The sequence below is a fragment of the Octopus bimaculoides genome, chromosome 2, assembly GCF_046866305.1.
Source record: "Octopus bimaculoides isolate indiv1 chromosome 2, ASM4686630v1, whole genome shotgun sequence".
Classification (NCBI taxonomy): Eukaryota; Metazoa; Mollusca; class Cephalopoda; order Octopoda; family Octopodidae; genus Octopus; species Octopus bimaculoides.
The window spans coordinates 88,668,045-88,689,201 of NC_142929.1; the positions used below are offsets into that span (position 1 = coordinate 88,668,045).

The 21,157-nt window shown below is 35.1% G+C and overlaps 2 protein-coding genes across 21 annotated transcripts in view; one reads left to right on the top strand and one right to left on the bottom strand.

The window, feature by feature from the left end:
* The window catches only part of LOC106875748 (protein FAM219A-like), a 103,868-nt gene extending 93,051 nt beyond the window's left edge, over positions 1-10,817 (bottom strand). For 6 of the 13 annotated variants that reach the window (XR_016240661.1, XR_016240659.1, XR_016240660.1 and 3 more), the window contains exon 1: positions 7,273-7,404. Coding sequence is in view for 3 of the 13 variants with exons in the window: in XM_089347141.1 (XP_089203267.1) it covers positions 7,273-7,389 (117 nt within the window). In the remaining 10 variants the exon portion in view is untranslated. Of the gene's footprint in view, positions 1-7,272; positions 7,405-10,480 lie in introns of those variants that run through there. The other 7 variants (XR_016240664.1, XR_016240663.1, XR_016240662.1 and 4 more) reach the window with 2 other exon arrangements.
* A 118-nt stretch (positions 10,818-10,935) lies between these two features.
* LOC106875787 (dynein intermediate chain 2, ciliary) overlaps positions 10,936-21,157 on the top strand; it is an 88,635-nt gene continuing 78,413 nt past the window's right edge. For 4 of the 8 annotated variants that reach the window (XM_089347133.1, XM_014924063.3, XM_014924071.3 and 1 more), the window contains exons 1-3: positions 10,936-11,203; positions 13,332-13,388; positions 20,624-20,698. In XM_089347133.1, coding sequence (XP_089203259.1) covers positions 11,174-11,203; positions 13,332-13,388; positions 20,624-20,698 — 162 coding nt within the window. In that variant the 5' untranslated portion in view covers positions 10,936-11,173. The remainder of the gene's footprint in view (positions 11,204-13,331; positions 13,389-20,623; positions 20,699-21,157) is intronic. The other 4 variants (XM_089347135.1, XM_089347138.1, XM_089347134.1 and 1 more) reach the window with 2 other exon arrangements.

Sequence of the window (21,157 nt, forward strand, 5' to 3'; positions counted from 1 at the left end):
GGCTACTGCTTCCTTTCTTATCTTGGCCACTGCCAAGCTTGCACGAACTTTCTTCTCTCTTCCTTTCAGTTTGTCACATCACAGCGTTCAGTATACACATATATATTTTTTTTTCACGTCTGGCCCAACTAGCCCTTCTTGTTTATTTTCACTGTTTCATTTTCCTGTCGCGTTTTCTGTTTGCCACTATATTCCTCCACATTACAAATTTAATTTGTTTCCACGGGAACAGCCATTCTAACAATGCATCCTGCCCTAACTCTTCAAAACGCTTAGTTTTAGAATGGTGGCAGCTGATGAAGGAAATGTTCTCTATGTGGCCTGCATGTTTTCTGTGCTCTGTTTATGTTCTGTTTCTCATTTTGTCCAGGTTTTTTTGTGACGTCCTGAACCCAGATATGCATCTATATATACATGTAGATGTAGGTATGTACATACATGTACGTATATATGCATATACTCACATATTATTTGTATTATATATATATATATATATATATATATATATATATATGAACACACACAGTGTTCATATATGGCTGTTGATTTACTCTTACAAGTTAATTAGCCATATGAAATACCAACAGGTTACACAGCCCTAGTTGATATTAGATAATTAGAAGTTAAATCCATTACCCCAGAAAATAATATCTCTGAATATTGTTCTTAATGTTTTTCTAACTTTTTTGTTTTTAACCATTTAACATTATATAATGAATACAACATAGTACAGATGTCCACCACATAGGGTAAAAAATAGTCAAAAGTAATGGATATGAGATTAATTTCAAATCATTATTTAAAATAGTGCAAAAATATATTGCCATCATCATCATTTTATCATCCCTGGGCCAGATAGAGTTTGTTGAGGCAAATTTTCTAGAGCCAGATGCCCATCCTATTATCAACCATGAGCTGTTTCCAAGCAAAGTAAGATTTCCCTGTGGCCAGACATACTGTCACAGAAGATTGGAAATGAACAATATTGTTTGTATGATGATGCTCAGTTACCACTATCACGTGATGTCAAGACAAGGAGAGACAAGCACACACACACACACAACAGCTTCTTCCAGTTTTTGTTCACAAAGTCTATCACAAGGCTTTGACAGTTGTCCAAGTTGCCACAGTGGGACTGAACCCCACACAGCTACTTGCACCTATATATAGACATTAATATATATATATATATATATATATATATATATATATATATATATATATATAGGCGCGGGAGTGGCTATGTGGTAAGTAGCTTGCTTACCGACCACATGGTTCTGGGTTCAGTCCCACTGCGTGGCACCTTGGGCAAGTTTCTTCTACTATGGCCTCGAGCCGACCAAAACCTTGTGAGTGGATTTGGTAGACGGAAACTGAAAGAAGTCCGTCTTATATATATGTATATATAGAAATATGTATGTGTGTGTATATGTTTGTGTGTCTGTGTTTGTTCCCCCAACATCACTTAACAACCGATGCTGGTGTGTTTACGTCCCCGTAACTTAGCGGTTCGACAAAAGAGACCGATAGAATAAGTACTAGGCTTCCAAAGAATAAGTCCTGGGGTTGATTTGCTCGACTAAAGGTGGTGCTCCAGCATGGCTGCAGTCAAATGACTGAAACAAGTAAAAGAGTATATATATATATTAACTAGCACTCTGTTGGTTGCAACAACGAGGGTTTCAGTTGATCAGCCTGCTCATGAAATTGTTGTGTACTCCACAGACACATGTATCCCTTAATATTGTTCTCATGGAGGTTCAGCGTAACACAGAATGTGACATGGATGGCCCTCTGAAATACAGGTACAACTCATTTTTGCTAGCTGAGAGGACTGGAGCAATGTGAAATAAAGTTCTTGCCTAAGGACACAATGTGCAACTGGGAATCGAACTCATGGCCTTATGGTTGTGAGCCAATTACCCTAACCAGTAAGCCACACACCTTCACTATATATGAGACTCCCTTCAGTCATGACTGACCATGAGATTGCACCTAGAAAGTTACCCTCCCAGGCACAAGTCCGGGCAAGGATGTTTATGGAAGACCAGCAGTCATCCATACATACCAGCCTCCCCTCTCCACGCCACCAGTGTTATCCAAGGGAAAGGCAAAGACATACAGCTTGGCACCTGTGACATCGCAACTCATTTCTACAGCTGAGTGAACTGGAGCAACGTGAAATAAAGTGTCTTGCTCAAGAACACAACACGCGGCCCGGTCCGGGATTCAAACTCACAACCTCACGATCGTAAGCTTGATGCTCTAACCACTGAGCCATCTGCCTTCACCACTATATATATGTATGTGTGTGTGTGTGTGTGTGTGTGAAAATATTATTTCCATGCTGACATTTTCATTACTTTTTGCAAAGATTGCTTTTACAGCTAACATTAACTGGGTATGCTTTTAATTATATGCCTGGAGCAGATGGGCAGTGTCCATAGATAGCTCTACACAATTTATATAATTATGTGGTTAATAATGGGATGTGTTTAATGTTTCATTCGAATTATAGTCGATCAGCAATCAGAGAGGAACAGGTAATGTGTACAGAAGGGAGGAATTAAAGAGTGTAGTGGGATGTAGGAACCAAGGGTGCTAAGAAAGATCTAGCAATTGTAATGGAAAGAAGTATGTCAAAGCTGGTGAATATTTCAAGAGAATGAGATTAAAGCTTGTAAAATGGAGACGGCTATTATTGTAGTCATAAAGGAAACCTGTAACTAGATTCAATCATTACACAGCAACCATGATGGAGCAGAACATTCATTAAACTCAATATTTTGTCAGGTACTTATTGAAGGATAGAAAGCAGAGTCAACCAAGGGTAAAGAGAAGCAGTTAAGATGAATTGAAAATAAAAAGTATGTTAATTTGATGCACTCAATTTTTGCCAGTGTGCACCAATAGATGCAAATATGTGCAGACACACACAAGGAAAAAGTTGATAGTTGCTTTGAAGTTTTGAATGTAGGTTCAAGACAGCTGGTTGATGAAGGCTATGCAATTGAAACTTCAAAGTAATTATCAACCTTTTCTTCTTATAAATGATATAAAAAAGTTACTCTACTGAAAGGAACTGAGTGGTACTTCAAATTAATGTTTCAACATTTGTTTGTTTGAACATTTGTTTGAATGTTAGTCTGCTTGTTTTAATGTGTGTGTGTGTGTGTGTGTGTGCGCGCGCACGCACACACATATATATATCTACCGTCATCATTTGATGTCTGTTTCCCATGCTGGCATGGGTTGGATGGCTTGACAGGGACTGGCAAGCTGCACCAGGTTCCAATTATGTTTGGCATGGTGTCTATGGCTGGATGCCCTTCTTAATACCAACTACTTTAGGGTGCACCGGGTACTTTTTACATGGTACCAGCGCCAGCAGGGTTGCCAAGTAACTTGCAAGACAAAAGCCTCTCAGTTGTGAGAGGGGGGTGAAGCCAAAGAGAGTGACAGTCTGCCAGGTGAGAGGTTAAAATATGATAGAGGGACAGAGATAGTTGTCTTACTATAGAGGAGATACTTGGCTATCCCAGTAGGACAAAGAAGGAAGGTGGGAGAGAGTTAGAGAGAACGATAGAGAGAGTCAGAATATGAGAGAGAGAGAGAAATAGATGGTGTTGGAGATGTATTGAGGCCTATCTACAGTGAACAGTGGAGGTGGGAGTATAAGTAGTACAGAGGGAATAGAGGGGCATGTTCCATAAGAGTTAGGGGATATGTTTAGAAATGAGGAAGACAGCAAATAATGGTGAGGAAAATCGGAGAGGCTGAGAGGTGTGGTAAGGAAAATATGTGAGGACATGGAGAGTGTGTGGATAGGCACAAGAAAGTGGAGGGCCCTGCCGTGGGAGAGGAGCATGAGGTAGAGCGGAGTGGAAAGGCTTGCAGTGGGTGGGACACATGAGGGAAAGTGGTGGGGAGAGGCCTGCAGCAGGTATTGGGAAGATGGGGGAGTTTTAACAAAGGCCAGATAATGCCTGTGCATGTGAGATGGGGGGTAGGTCTATGAAGGACATGTGTGTATGTGTGGATGGCCATAATTTTACTTAGCTTGACATGTGTTCTCAAGCACAGCAAATCACCAGAAGTCTTGGTCTCTTGTCATCTCTGTGAGGCTCATCCAGCTGTAGAAACAATGCTAAAGCAGACACTGGAACACAAGCAGTTCTCAGACCACTGAATCTTGTCAAACTACCCAACCGTACCAGCATGAAAGATGGACATTAAAAGACTACGATGATACATATATGCATATATATCATTAACCTCATCATTTAACATCCATTTTCCAGACTGGCATGGATTCAGTCATTTGATTGGATCCAATGAGTTGGTAGAAGCATCTAATGTCTGTTCTGGCATGGTTGGATGCCTTTCCTAATGCTAACCACAGTACAGAATGTACTGGGTGCTTTTTTTGAGGCACTAACACTAGTGAAGTTGCTTTGCACCTTGCAAGACTATAATGGCCTAAAGGAGAATAGAAGAAAACGTGAAAGGGTAAAGTATGATGAAGGGAACAGACAGCTGGGAAAGGGTGGTAGAGAAGAGAATAACAGAACAGACACTATCGGAGGAGTATGGAAGGAATAAGGGAAAATGGATTAATGTCAGGGATTAATGAGAACAACCGAATGATAAAGATAAGGTGGGTTGTGTACAAGGGTCTTGAGCTATTCCACATTGCTAGAATGAATAAGGAGGGAAAATGTGACGGAGAAAGGAACATGACAGAGGGTGGTGAGGATCTGGAGAGAGTCACTTAAAGGGGAATAGAGTGAGTTGGGGATAGGCCAGAGAGGAAGAGACATGATGGTATAAGGGAACTTGTGAGAAGAGGACAGTAAGAGAAAATGTGACAGACAGTGGGGAGCAGTGGGTGAGTGCAATGAGAGTAGTGAGGGAAAGAGAAGCTGGAAGTGAAGGAATATAGTGAGATATGGAGAGAAGAGATCGTAGAAGTTGAGAAGCACAGAATGAAAGTAGTAAAAGCATCCCAGATGGGGAGGCTCAGTGAAAGTAGCAGCAGAGGAGTTGTGGATGACTGCAGCAAAAGCATCCCAATCACTAACCATAAATATATATATTTATTCAAAGTGGTGGTGCCCCAGCATGGCAGCAGTCTAATGACTGAAACAAGTATATATATATATATATATATATATATATATATAATCATCATCATTTAATCTCTGTTGCTCATGCTGGCATAGGTTGGATGATTTGACCAGGGCTGGTAAGCTGAGAGGCTGCGCCAGACTCCAGTCTGATTTGGCATGGTTTCTCTGGCTGGATGCCGTTCCTAACACCAACCACCTTGAGAGTGTAATGGGTGCTTTTACATGTTACTGGTACAAGTGCCAGTTGTGTGATGCCAGTATCTACCACGACTATGATTTTACTTGGTTTGATGGGTTAAGTACAGCATATTGCCAAAGGTCCCAGTCATTTGTCATTGCCTCTGTGAGGCCCAATGCTTGAAAGGTGTTTTTGCTTGGGACCATGCAGTTGCAAAGTGAACTACTTTAGCCACACAACTTAGCAAAAAACAGTTGAATGATAAGCAAATGGCTAAATATCAATCAAATGGCAATGGTTTCTTTTGATGTAATGAAGAATGCAGGCATATATGTATGTATGTATGCATGTATGAGTGCAGCAACATCCCAGATACAAGTAGCACTCTAGTGTAATCATTTGATAGCTGTTCAGCACAAATAGAAGCATTTACTAGCCCTGAAACAAAGCCCAGTCTTAGTAATACAATTTTAATAATGTAAATAATATGATGTCTCAGAGATTTATCAACAAAATAATTTATATTTATATCCTAGCTATGAGTGGAGGTCATGGCTACTGGCCAAAGATAAATGATAAAATATTAATGGAAACTTTTAAATATCTTAGGTAGTTGGTTACCATGCTTCAGTACTTTATGCAAACAATACCAGAAATCACTTAATAATTTTACAAAATTAGAGGTAATTTGAGCGAGCTATTAATTAAAACATAATATAGTCTAAATAAAGCAAATTTAGGAGTATTAAGAAAAAATGTTTTTACAAGCATCAAACCAGGTTTTTTAGCCTCGTCTTGAAGCACTTCAAATTCTATTTTGTATACTGAGTGGTGTAGGGAATGGAGGATTATTTATTATTAGTTTTAATATATAGACATACCAACTGGGATTTTAAAGTGGATTTAAAGAATATGAATTGAATGGGATTGCAAAATTATAATGAATATAATGGTTTAGCCCATGCCATTTTATAAATGTATTCTCCTAAGGAACAAAAATAGCAACATTAGCACTAACAATTCATCACCAATTGTTTCATGTTAACGTGGCTGTTTGTGACAAATACGCATTGTTGCATCTTTCCATAAATATTGATTCTGTATTATCTCCTGACATCAAACCTATCAACACCTATTGGCCTTAATCTCTTTCACCAGCACAAAGACACAATCATTACACATCAAAGAGACACACATTTAATGCACCTAATGTGCAGACAGTATAACATGCAAGGAAAGCTTAAACTATTTTGAAACCATGAAATGATAGCAAATGAAAAGAGAAGTAGGTCCCTTTTGGGTTTACTCTCTTTTGTATACCATATTTAGAGGAAATATTATGGTCATCATAGCAATTGATACAGTGATGGAAGTTAGTTGGCAGCATGGCTCAAAATGTCAACACATCTGACAAAATTCAATACCTTCTTTATATCTATCTTCATAATGACCTTTAGTGACAAACCCTGAGAAATATGTTAGCCTGTTCATAAACAACAGCCTAAAAACATTGTGGAGCATCCAATCCCAATTGAGTGAGAAGAAAACATTTAGAGAAGCTCATAACACAAGGTTAGAGTGAAACTTTTGCAGCTAAGCAATAGCAAACATTATCAACAGTAAATGTTCCCAATGTCAAAGGGGTTGATATTCCCATTGGGGTGGAGGTGAAGTTGGGTACCAAAAATAAATTTCTTGATATAGTCTGGAAGAATGTTTTTGAGGATTCATCATCATTTAATGACCACTTTCCATGCTTGCATCAGACAGAATTTGTTGGGGCTGCTTTTCTATGGCTAACTGCCCTTTCTGTCACCAACACTCACTCATGTCCCATTGTCAGACATATTTTTCACAGAAAACCGGAAACAAACAACATCACTTGTATGTCAGTGATGCTCATTTACACCCATGTTATGAGATTTAGACAAAGGTACACTTCCCCAGAAAACAAAGTCAACTTACTTGGAGGTTGACAACAGGAAGGGCATCCAGCTGTTGGAAATCTACCTCAACGAATTCTGCCAACGCATGTGAGCATGGAAAAGTGAAAGTTAAAACAAGGATTATACAGACACACATGCATAATATATATATATATATATATATATATATATGTATATATATAGCTTTTTATGTGTCACCAGCACAGGTGCATTTATGCAGCACCGCATGAGTACATTTTATGTGGCACCAGCACCTGTAAAGGTGCAAGGCTCCATACATACAGGCTTGTGCCTCTGTGGTATGCAAAAAGCAACCAGCACACTCTGTATAGTGGTTTATGTTAGGGAGGTCTGGACAGCCCCCACACCCAGCTGACTAGCTCCTATCAAACTATCCAACCTGTGCTAGCATAGAAAACATGTTAAACGATTATATATCTTGTGAAGTATATTTGCCACCTAAATGTGGCTAACCCTTAAGGGTTGATGCTACTGTAGCTTGTAGCCCCAGGAAGACATCTCCAGCTGGCTATTGACACACTATCTGTGCCCAATCAGTATTTGCAATGGGAAGTCATCGTTCCCATCTCCAGCTTGACATGATACACATGGACCTGAGTTTCTGGATATTGACCCATCATCAGCATGTGACAACCACTGGTTGGCGATGGGAAATGATTCTCAATGCAAATATATATATATACTTTTTCCAGTGACGAAAAGTCACTGATCTTGAAAAAGTGGAAACAAGCAATATTCAGAAACTCGGGTCCATATGTATTACGTCAGGCTGGAGATGGGAATGATGACTTCTCTTTGCAAATACCGATAGGGCACAGACAGTGTGTCAATAGCCAGCTGGAGGAGATGTCTTCCTGGGACTACAAGCTACAGTAGCATCAACCGTTAAGGGTTAGCCACATTTAGGTGGCAAATATACTTCATGATGTCGTGCAGCTACTGTTCATACCTTACTCAGAGATTTATTATTGCTTATATATATATATACATGATAACCTGAAGAACAGCAGCTGACAACTGGTATTTTGTCGAGGTGAAGTAAACCTGATCCACAATTCTGTTGTGTATGAAATGAAAAAATGCTATGTAAGATTGAATGTAATGGGAATTAAATCGATTTCTATTTCTTTTTGTAAGTTTTCTAAATGAATATTTCTTTCCAGGATGGCGGTAGATCATTATTTTCTTGTCCATAAGTTGAAACATTTTAATGGAAAAAAGTTGCTTAAGTTCGCCATCAACACAAGCACTGAAGCGAGTTAAACCTTAATTTTTTGTTTTGCATTCATTTAATTTTTATTTTGTATATAAAAGAGTTTTTACAGGATGGAGCTAAATAACCTATGGTAAAGAGCGAAACAAAAATGTGATTTGAGAGTAAAAAAATTAATAAATATGTGATGGCAAAGTGTGAAAGACAAAATAAAAGGGGTGGGGGTATTATAAAATGGAATTCTGAAGAATTTTTTTTCAAGAATGAAATGGTAATAAAGGATGAAGAGTGATGAAAGGTGGAGGATAAGAAATTTGAACAACATGAATTAAAATTTTTGCTTTTCTAATTCAAATTACAAGTCTATCAGAAATGTTTCAGGGTGTGGAATACTATAAAAAATGATGGAGGAAGAAAATTTAATGTTGAAAAGTACTATGAAAGAAAGTGGAGTGAATTTTTTTTTCCTTTTTTTTTTCTCTAAAAATGCAATTTACACGAGTTTCTTTAAAATGTGGAATACAAAAACATGAAGTAAACGTAAAAATATATTTCTGGCTGCTGTCATGATGGCGGTGAAGCAGACGTTTAAAAAAATATGGATTTTAATTTTTTTTTAATGCCCCACCACCGCCAACATTGTTTCGAAACGTAGCTTACAAAAACTTGAGAAAATCTCCAAAAAAAAGGGAGAAATTCCGATTTATGTGGAGCGACTGTTCCGAAAGTCCACCACTAAATATTATTATAAATGGTTAGGATACAAAAACAAAATAACTATTGACAGTCTACGCTGAGAAATAATGCATAACAAACAGTTAAAAAGTGGGATAAGGTTTGCCGTAAGGAAGATGAATATATCGCATAAACCTGGGACATTATGCTTAAATAAGTAATCAATAAACAGATGTGGCAACTTCACACAATATGTTCGTTAATGTTCCCCGTCCTTTACTTCAACACTTGTAAGAGTGAAGTGAGCGAAGAAGCTCCTACTTAATCGCTTGCCCTGCTGAAAATAGTTAGTAAGATCTCTCTTCAAAAGCTTCTACATCGTTTTGAAAATAAAGTTCGTGTTTTAAAACACTGTATCTTACAACAGTATATCTAGGATAAAACTGGGATGGTCACTGCTGCGAGAATGACGAAACGATAAATTTGGACTGAAAACGAAACGCCATTCATGTGTTGAACCTGTTGATCGTTCATGCTACAGGTTCAACTGCTCACTTCAGGGCCATAATTCTACTCTAGAAAAAGTTGATTGTAGCTACAGAGCTATTCAATAAAAATAAGTTATTAGTAAACAGTAGATTGTTAATAAGCTGATAAGAAACTTTATTTAGTTATGTAATAAATGTGCAACAACATAAACACACATACAATATATATATACACACACACACACACATAGATATATACACAGAGGATATATATATATATATATATATAGTAAATGAACCCTATAATACAAGGAGTCCTCGAGGTACACTATACCAGGCCATCTGTCTCACCTCTCCATATAGCCCTACATAAAAGTAGTCCGTATTTTACTAATCGGGTCGATCCCATAAGGTACAGAGCAATGTAGAACTACGATAAACACTAGTCGATCTACACCACTACAGACTCTTTCAATCAACATTTAAAAACATGAAGAAAAAAAAAACTGGTGGCGGTCTGCGTTGGCAAGAATTTTGTAAATGAAGTTCATGATTTCGGATAAATTTGAAGGCAATGGGGAAAAGGGAAGAATCTGTCTCTTAGGGGGTTGTCCCTGGGTCAGAGAGTGTAAAATAATTTTCTAATTTCAGACGAAGAGAAAGCCCTATAATGTTAGATACAAGTTTCCCCCCCATAGCTGAAGAAGTTCTCTAAACACACGAACTACTAACATGGTCAATGTGGACATCACATGCCCCCGCAAAGAAACAAATGGATTTATGCCTATGCATAGAGAAAATCTTCGTTTATAATCAATAAAAGTACCTACTATTTTTTTCAGCTGTTCTGTTTGTGTAACCGGCTTAGGATCACTATCAAAGCCACTGTCTTCCATACCATCCATCGGCAATGTGAATTGTAAATCCAGATCGTAGCTAACATAAAACAAACGGGGAGAAAATGAAAATAGTGATGGAAAGCAAAGAAAGAGTAAATAAGATTCCAGCAATTGAACTCTGTCTTTGCTATTATGTTGGACTATAACAGCAATAACGATCAGAGAAGTATTGCCAGAACATTTTAGGCAAAAGGAAATTAAACGAGCAGCAGTAAACAATATTTATATCTGGAATCCCACGAATGCAACTACCGGAAGTAGAATTGTAATCATGTGACAACAGTAGACGAATATTATTTACCGCTTGGTAAATACACGTCTCTTGTTCACAAGTTCGATTCTGGGTTTAGATCGATCGATAATTATTCTTTAAATTGTATAACTATTTCCCGGATAGATATTTCTATTAAAAACAAAATTTTTGATTATATTTATTTGTAATTTTACTCTGTATTCACAACGAAAACGTGTTTTCTGTTCCTTACCTTCGTAAATAATCTTGGCTTTCACCTCGTGTCAACCGTGATTATATTTATGTAACCCATAGCAACTAACGCACACCTTACTTTTCTAGATATCAAGCACTAAATTGTTTGAGTTAATTTCTCAATTTACTCTTTTAAAATGCCATCCAAATCTTTAAATAAGAAAGCGGTACGTATAACGTAGAACTTTTAAACGTTTTTATTTTTAATCAATGTGAATTACCTTTAGTTTATTGGCTACGTTAGCGTAACACAAAACTATTCAAATCGTTTAGTAACTGTTGCCTGGGCTGGCAGAAAATGTAATTATACATAGAAATTAAATAATATATGTTTTAGTCTTATTCTTACATATGAATATTCCTTTTAATTACCTTTAATATTCAGTTTAATTATCTTTATTTGAGACAATTAAGGTAATTCTAAACTGGTGGAAAGTGTTAACTGCTCACTAAATTAAATATATTAACACTAACTTATTTGCATTCGTGCGTGCGTACGTGTGTGTATGTGTGTATGTTACTTATCCTCAAAACAATTCGATTTTTCTTATGCATTTCCATAGTGATTCTTTCCTCGCTACTACAGCAAGTATGGTGAAGTCTTTGCATGGCTGGTAAAAAAAAAAGTCTAAAACATGTTCGAAGTTGTCTCTCTTAATTATCGAACTATTTGAAATATTGTTAGTCTTAGATTAATTTTCTTTTTCGCACTGTATAATTATTTCAAGTTAACGTTTTCATGTTCCTGATACTAAATATAACAACACAAACCTAGTATCTGAGATTGTTTCAATTATTGTTAAATACGAATTTTTCAGACTAATTAAAAACGAGGAGACCTACAGAATATAAGCTTTGCAGGGACAAGGATTGGGCTGTTAAGAGAGATAAAATTAATGGATAAAATGAGTTAATATTTAATCATATTGTTGTCAACTAATTACATTATGTAAAATAATCCATTGGTTTCCTAATTTAATATAGTATTGATTTTTCTATATTATGCAAAATGATTTAACAACTACTTCAAGAAATGGACATTGTTTCTATAAATAACCACTAAGCTGTGAGGTAAGAGTGAAAATTATTGTCAACCAAATAGACCGAGGTTATCTGAATATTGTCTTGAGTTGAGGTATAACTCAATGGCCATAGATTTGTGTTTCTGAGCTTTGTTTGTTCAGAAATTTAGTTATCTTAACTTCTCAACATTTCATTTCATATTTCTTATAAATGGAAAACTGTTCAAGTTGTATGACTGTTGTTGAATCATTTCCATCATAACTTTTACAAGACAACTTGGATGTTCAACCTCACACTATTGTGTTAGAAAGAAGAAAGGGCTGATATTCAAGAATGTAATTTTCTTTGTCTATTGAATTTCAGATATTGTTTTACTGACTTTTAAATAGTAACACAGTTTTTAGAGAGTAAAACTTGTTTCCCTTAGTGTGATGAGTAATTAAATGGCAAATGTATGCTTTATTTTGATCATTTATATACTATAAGATGTGGGTAAGGCCAAGTGTCTTCTGCATTAGCTCTAGACCAATCAAAGCCTTGAGTGGATTTGGTAGACAGAAACTGAAAGAAACCCATTGCATATAATATGTGTGTGAGATTGTGTCTCCTTATTTTGACATCATACTATAGTTATAAATGAACATTGCCATCATACAAGTGGTATCCTTCATTTACAAACTTCCATGAAAATATATCCAACCATGGAGACATATTACCTTGCTGAAAATAGGTGCAGGTTGGTGACACAAAGGGCTTCAATGAATTCCATCAGATTTATGTATGTATGGAAAAGCAATGACAATGATGACAATTTCCTTTCCTTTTCTTATTTATTCTTTCTCCATTCTTTATTGTTTACCTTTGTAAAATGCCTTCTTTTTTTATTGAAATCCAAAAATCAGTATTTGAATACCAAAAGTTGGATACACAAGAATTGACTAGACACTCTTATTTTTTATTTTTTTTTTTTGTATCATGTGAAAATGGTTTTATCTTCAGTGCACAAAAATCAATAAGCTTCTTCTTCAAAGAGTTAAAAACTGTTGTGTAATTAGTGAAAGGTGAGGAAATGCATGGGTTATTTCAAAGAGTGAATGTCCAACTTATACCACATCTCTAAGACATATTACAGATACTTATAGTTATTTTGACTATGTTGATCATACAATAGAGAAAGGTAGAATGTATATGAAATGAAATGAAATTTATTCTATGTTGTATCAAACATGGACATCAATATCATCTGTCATTGCTTCAATATTATCAATTTAGAGCACTCAGATTACAGGAAATGTGGATATGTTGCGAAGGAGAATGACAAAAATCAGGGTAAGGTTTTTAAAAAATAATGGTATGATAATAAAAACTTTTAAAGATTAACTTTCTATCAGTAGAAATAACATTTCTTGTGAAATTAATTTTCATGTAATTTGATTTTAAATTCTTTATTTGCTTTAACTAACCACTGTTGTAAGCATTCAGGCCAGGCCACTGGTTTGAGGATGACTTATTGTTTTTTGCCCCGCTATCTCAGAGAGGCCCAGAAAATGTTCATAGGTACTGTCCCTTCTCCCTTGACTAACTCGTAAAAAAAGACATAAATATAAATATAATTAGCTATTTGTATTTAATTGGGATATTAAGTTTTTACTAATGTATCTATTAACATGCTGCTTAAATCTTCTGTTATGAGTGTTAACACATTAAGGCCATTTTACAATCATTAAATTTGATTAATGCTATCAATGCTTTATTTGGATTTTATTTTCAACTAATCAATATTTCTACCACTATAATATATATATATATATATATATTCATAAACAACAAAGGTAAGTGAATGAACAATGAATCACTCTCAGGACAGAATATTGGTTTATTGGGGAGAGAGAGAGTGGGAGATGGGGACTTGCAGACTGTTTGCAGTATAACATAGACATGGCATACAGTAGGTATGTTGTTTGTATCCTATCTGTGGGGTTATTTCTTTCTTTTCTTTTTTTTTTTATAAATTGGTTCTTATATTGCTTAATATAATTTTACATTGAAAAATCTTATGAATTAAACCATTCATAATCTAATACATGAAATCATTTTTCATCATAAGCATAAATCAAATTAAGGTGAGTTACTTTACTACAGGCAGTATTAGTGTATATATTTTATAATATATGGAATTTAACTTGTCCAGCCATGCTGGGGCACCGTTTAGAAGGGTATAATCAATTGAATTGACCTCAATATTTATTTTAAGTCTAGTACTTACTCCATCAGTCTTTTTTTGCTAAACTGCTAAGTTGCACAGATACAAATAAACTAATATCAATTAGCAAGTGATGAGAGACAAACACACACACACACACACATTCATATGTATGTATATATATATATCATCATCATCATTATCATTGTTATATATGTATATATATAAGTGAGTTTGGAGGGATAGATTATCCAGGCAGATACTGCATTAGCTGTCAGTTAAGTTCCAATTAATGGTTAACCACAACGATCAGTATTTAACGTCTGTGGCTACAATTTGTTTGTCACTCTGTGAATTCTTCTGGATATTCTTTGCTGGATGGTAAAAATCATCTGTAGTATATGTTGATATTAATAATGATAAAGAATATGAAGACTTGTACATCCTCAAAATTTATCTCATAGTTATGTACAGCATATTATGATGGCCTACATATGCTTCTGCTTATTGACTACTCACTGTTGCAAATGCAACCTTGCAATAATGTTGGTGCTGCTTCATCAGGTTCTGTACATTTGATTGTCCTTGAAGTGAACTGATTGAAGTAAATTTTTCTTAGTTAGTGTTCTATGGGAGTTGGGATGTTGTTATTTATAGGCCACTCCTGTCTGAAGTTAGGGCTTAGTCTAAAATAGGTCATGGTTAAGATTATTGTTTTTGTAAGGCTTTTGTTTGTTTTAATGATTGCGTGTGTTATGTCTTTGATTTCAAGTGTAGTGCTTGCATTGAAGGATTCAAATTTGTTTAGTTTCATTTTTTCGTTGGGCTGCTCATGATTTGTGTTATATATTGGGTAGGGTTTGTTCTTTTTTTAATGATGGTTGTTAAGTATTGTTATGTTTAGGTCATGTTATTCTATTTGTTATATCAAGCTCAATTGTTTCTGAGGTATTGGTTATCTAGAATTATCCCTATATCTCTTAAATGTCCTCCTGTGTTTGTATAAACATCTTAAGGCTTGTTCGTGTCTTGTATTAATTAATGTGTGTTTTGATGTAAAGTTCTATGCATAGGTCACATCTATTTCCCCTTACTTGATAAGGCTTAGCGGTATTAATTAGTTACCAATCAATAGAATAGCTATTGATTTTGCTTCTAATTGACAAAACTAGTTTACTACAGCATCATTCAAGTGTGGTCAATACCAGTGCTGCCTGACTGGCCTCCATGTTGGTGGCATGTAAAAAGCACCCTCTACACTCTTGGAGTGGTTGGCATTAGGAAGGGCATCCAGCTGTAGGAACCTTGCCAGATCAGATTGGAGCCTGGTGCAGCCTCCTAGCTTGCCAGTCCTCAGTCAAACCGTCCAACCCATGCCAGTATGGAAAGTGGACATTAAACGATGATGATCAGGCTTGTATTTTTTGTTTTCCTATTTCTGAAAGAATTTAAATGATTAGCTAGTCTCTTTTTGAAAAAAGAGAGCTGGCCCCTACATGAAAGTAGTCTTTTCTCTATATATAAACATGTCTGTTGATTCACCAAAAGTGATAAATAACAGAACTCAGTGGAAATGTAGAGCATTCTTTAATACGTTGTGACTGAAAGGCTCTAATTTCCAGTATTCAGAGTTTACTCATATCTAATCCTCAGCTAGTAAACTGAGCCCGGTTTTCTTCTGAAATATCCATTGTCTGGATATTTTTTTAAAATAAGAAATGAAAGTTTGAAGAAAATGCTTATCCTTATGTTCTGTTTAAAATCTTTTATAAACAACACATGCAAAAAACAGTTACTTCAAGCTCACACTTTTGATTTCATTTCTGGTTTTCAAACTCCATACAAGTGCATTGCTGTTAAAGCAATGTTCCAAAGTAATACTTTTAACCAATGTTTTTTAAAAACAATAAGTGTGTATGTGGATGTTCATTTTACATACGCTTGTGCAGATGCACACATATACACACACTCATACACACATATATATACAGAATTATGTATTCATGTACACACATATATACAAATGCATATGTGCACATGTGCACACATAGACATCCCCCATACACACATATTAAAACATATCAATAAAACCTATTAATCAAACATTTCAAAATCAATGTTTTTTTTCTGAATCAGAACAAAATTCAAAGAAGCTTACATTTGCATAAAAGATACTTGGTCACATGCATACAACACATTAACAGTCCAGTTCTTTTGTTCAAACTATTACTGTCTTGAGTCAAGATTCTCAATTTTTCACTAGAACAAAGTCCACAATGCATCTTTTATTTGAAGCTGTAATAGAAGACAGTGTGGAACTCAGGCTATAGATCTTTTTACTTGTAGCATACCTCTGCTTTATGTCATTTGCTTATTGATTACTTTTGACTTGATAAAAGGTCAATATTTCTGTATATAAGAAAGTGTAACTGATTGAAGCAATTTTAGTTTATTATTCATACCTTCCTTTTGAAAAGACAGATAATCTTGATCCAAATAGGATTTGAAACTAAAACAAGTAAGAGTAAAAAACTAAATTCATCAAATATTTGCAGCCCTAGAATTCTTGGTTCAATCCCACTGCAAGGCACTTTGGGCAAGTTTCTTCTACTATAGCCTTGGGTTGGCCAATACCTTGTGAATGATATTTGGTAGATGCAAACTATATAAAGAATATAAAATATCAGTAAAAAAGAACCCCATAAAACAGATATTTATTCTGTCTCAAGTTACAGGTACTTCCTTGCCACTCTTACTCTCAGAAATATTTTGAATCAGTAACTATCATATTGGAAACTGATAACCAATAATACTATTGTATCCACCAGTCATGATTTTAAATAAATAAGTAAATAAGATATACAATAAGGTATACAACTGTTTTTCCATTTAGACACACAATTTTAGGGGACAATGTATTCTATTAAATCAATTCCAGTCCTTAACTAGTACTTTATTTTTTTGACCTATCACCTGGAAGGATAAAAGATGATCTTACCAAGATTTGAACTTAGGAACTAAATAGTTATAACTAAATACCACATAGCATGTTTGTCTGACACTAATGAATCTGTTATATATACTTCATATTAATTGCAGATTGAAGGCCAGCAATGTCTTTTGCTGCACTTAGTTTTATCCTTGGTCATTTTGTTTTCAAATTCTACTAGACTGACTTTTGTGTTTCTTCATACAGAGCTATTGATAAAATCAATACCAGTCAAAAACTGAGTTAATATAATCAAAAATACAACACCACAAAAATACAACATCTTGTGTGTGTATCTGTTAGCAATCAGTATTGTAGAGAATGTGTGGAGGCGCATGGCTTAGTGGTTAGGGTGTTGGACTCATGATCATAAGATTGTGGTTTCATTTCCTGCACCAGGCAATGCGTTGTGTTCTTGAGCAAAACACTTCATTTCACATTGCTCCAGTCCACTCAACTGTAGAAATGAGTTTAACCTGGAGAATGATAGGCTCCACCAGGCTTTCTCACCCAAGATATGCTGCATGGCTGCAGCACCCCATTGATCCCCAGGGGGTTAAGGAACTTGTTCATTATAGTAGAGAACTGAACTTTGAGGGAACATCAGTTCCTTCATGTTTCTGTGTTCAACTCCTATGAAGTCTGCTTTAGTATCTCTTCACATATCAATAAATTGAATGTTAGTTTTGTGTTGGGTATGGGATTTAGAAATAATATGATTTACAACTTCAAACAATATTACTACACCCATTGTTTTTTTCCCTTCACCAGATAAAGCAAATAGTTATGTCTAATAAAACAGATTCCATTTGTACCACATTGATGAATGATAAACAACATGCAAATCCATGCTTCTGTAACACTGCACATGTCCTGGTTTTTGAATAACTACATAATGTCCTGCATATCATAAGAGGTGACTAAAAGAGTTGATAACAGTAAAATACTGTCTCAGAAAACCTGTCCAACCCATAGCAGCAGAGAGAGAGGATATAAAACAGTTATAATGATGATGTCATCCATGCTTCTACTTTAATATGGATGTTTTCTCTTTACGGCTTGAGTTCAAATCCCACTGAGGCTTATTTTGGTTTTCATCTTTCAGGATTGATGAAATAAATTCCAGTCACGTACTGGGACCAATGTTGTTAACTTGCCCCCTCCCCTCAAAACTGTAGGTCGTGTGCTAAAAATTAGAAAGAATATCAATATTAATATGGATATGGATTTTAACACTAAACAAGCAATATAAGCTGGCACTCTGTTGGTTCCAATGATAAGGGTTCCAGTTGATCTGATTAGCAGATTAATCTGCTCATGGAATTAATGTGCAAGTGGCTGAGCACTTCATGGACACTCATGCACTTAACATAGTTCTCAGGGAGATTCAGCATGACAAAAGAAGTAAAAAGGTTGGTCCTTTGAATTACAGGTACTACTCATTTTACCAGCTGAGTGGAGTGGAGCAATGTGAAATAAAGTGTCATGCTCAAGGACACAATGTGTTGCTGGGAATTGAACTCATGTCCTTGTGATTGTGAGCTGAAAACCCCTAACCACTAAACCGTACACCTTCAACAATATACTTTGATAAAATCAATTAGTGAAACTTTGTGCCTCTCCTACTGAAAGAATCATGGAGTGGTACTTGTAAGCAATTGCCTTGACATGAAACCACTTACCTCAAGCCTAAAGGCTCATGTGGCTGGAGCTTATCAGGATTTTCAAAGCATTTATCCTGAGAGAACAAGATTCCGCCATTGAAATGGATACCTGTCCATCAGAGTTAAAGCCACTCAATGCCACTGTGCCATTTTCAACTGTGAGCACTGGCGCAATACAAAATAAAGAATCTTGTTCAAAGACACGAAGCATAGCCAAACCCAAGAATTAAACCCATGACCTAGAAAATTGTAAGCCTAAAACCTAACCTCAAAGCCACACACCTTCAATGAGTTCATGTGTTGAAACTGAATTAATTTCATTGTGAAAGAGTCAACCACACCATTTAAAACACACATATAATGTTAACTTGTCTTCTTTCATGATTTCTTTATAGTATTGTTTACAGTTTACTAATTGTGTCAGTGATCAAGTTGTGGATGTTTAACAACAGTTTTTGACATAAGTAGTGTTGAGGACTATCAAGAAATAAAACAAAGACATTGTAATAGTATGTGTTATTCAAATGATTATTGTGACTATGCAAAGAACTAAATGCTATTTTTATTCTTTATCTTTCACTTGTTTCAGTCATTGGACTGTAGCCATGCTTGAAGGGTTTTTAGTTGAACAAACCAACCCCAGTACTTACTTTTTAAGTCTGATGCTTATTCTATTGGTCTCTTTTGTCAAACTGCTTTGTTATGAGAACATAAGCAAGTCAAGTGGTGTGTGTATGGAAGGGAAGGAAACAAACACAGGCATAAAGACACACACACACACAAAACAGACTTCCACAAGTCCCATCTACCAAATTCACTTGCGAGGCATTGGTTGGCCCGGTGCTGTAGTAGGAGAAACACTTGCCTGAACTTGAAATCTTATGGTAGCAAAGCAAGCTTCTTAATCAAACAAACATTAGAAAAATTAATGAGAAGTATATAGAATGGAATCAATTATGAGGATCACAATAGTTGTGAGGTTAAAGTCCTGGGTTTTATTGATCATATCATTATAATTTCATATCTTATAATAGCAGTTATTGTGATTGTAGTCCTAAGTAAAGCACATAACTCTGTTTCCCTCAGCTTGGTTGATAACCAAAATAGTTTCCCTCCCACTTTATGGTTCAAGTTTTAGAAGTAGAAAGGTCATCAAGCTATTGAGAACAAAACACAACTGTTTCATTAAAATCTATTGTAAAAAAAAATGGACATGGAGAATTTGGGAAAAAAATCTAATTCATGTATTTTTTTTGTTTTAACTCATTAGCTTTCAGGTTACTCTGTCAAATGTAATACTTATTTATTCACATTGTTTAGAATTAACTACACATTAATCTCGTAGCTTCTGGATTTCAATGAGGTGATTGTTTATTTTTACAACGATATAATTGTAGGGTAGGTATGAGAGATTGAATCTGCTAAGTTTCAACATAAAGCAGTGAGAATATTTTGGCTATATATAACCAGTATCAATGCAAAAAGGTTAAAGTTTGGCATTAAAAATATGTTTTTATTTGTAGTCTAGTAATTAGCGTCACAGTGGTCATCATGGCCATCATCAACATCATTGTTGTCCTCATCATCATCATCATCATCATCATCATCATCATCATCATCATCATCATCATCATATAAGTGGAATATTAATATACTTCGACATTTGCTATGCAAATAACATATTTTTCCTTACTAATATTACTAACAGCCATCATCGGTGATACTAACAAAAGGTATATCAAAACGGAGATTAAGTGTTTCCAAACAAGCTGGATCAACAAAGGTATCATAACTGTTGTTATTATTGTTGTTGTTTTTGATACTGTTTATTATTGCTATTGTTTATGAGTGTTTTATATTTATACATATATAGATAAATATTTATATCTATACCTTTTACCCTTTACTCTTTAGTATACATATATATATATATATATATATATATATATATATATATATATATATATATATATATATATATATAATGTGCTTTACTTAGGACTACAATCACAATAACTGCTATTATAAGATATATATATATATATATATATATATATATATATATATATATATATATATATATAGGAAAAATACTGGAGATTCAGTATATACCACGTGGTGAAATTATGAGCTGAAAATATGTGGAAGACATATAAAAAGTGGAAGAGAAATGCCTTCATTTCATATAGTTTAATATCTTGTTATAAAGAAATTTTTATATAAATACATATTTTATGGATGT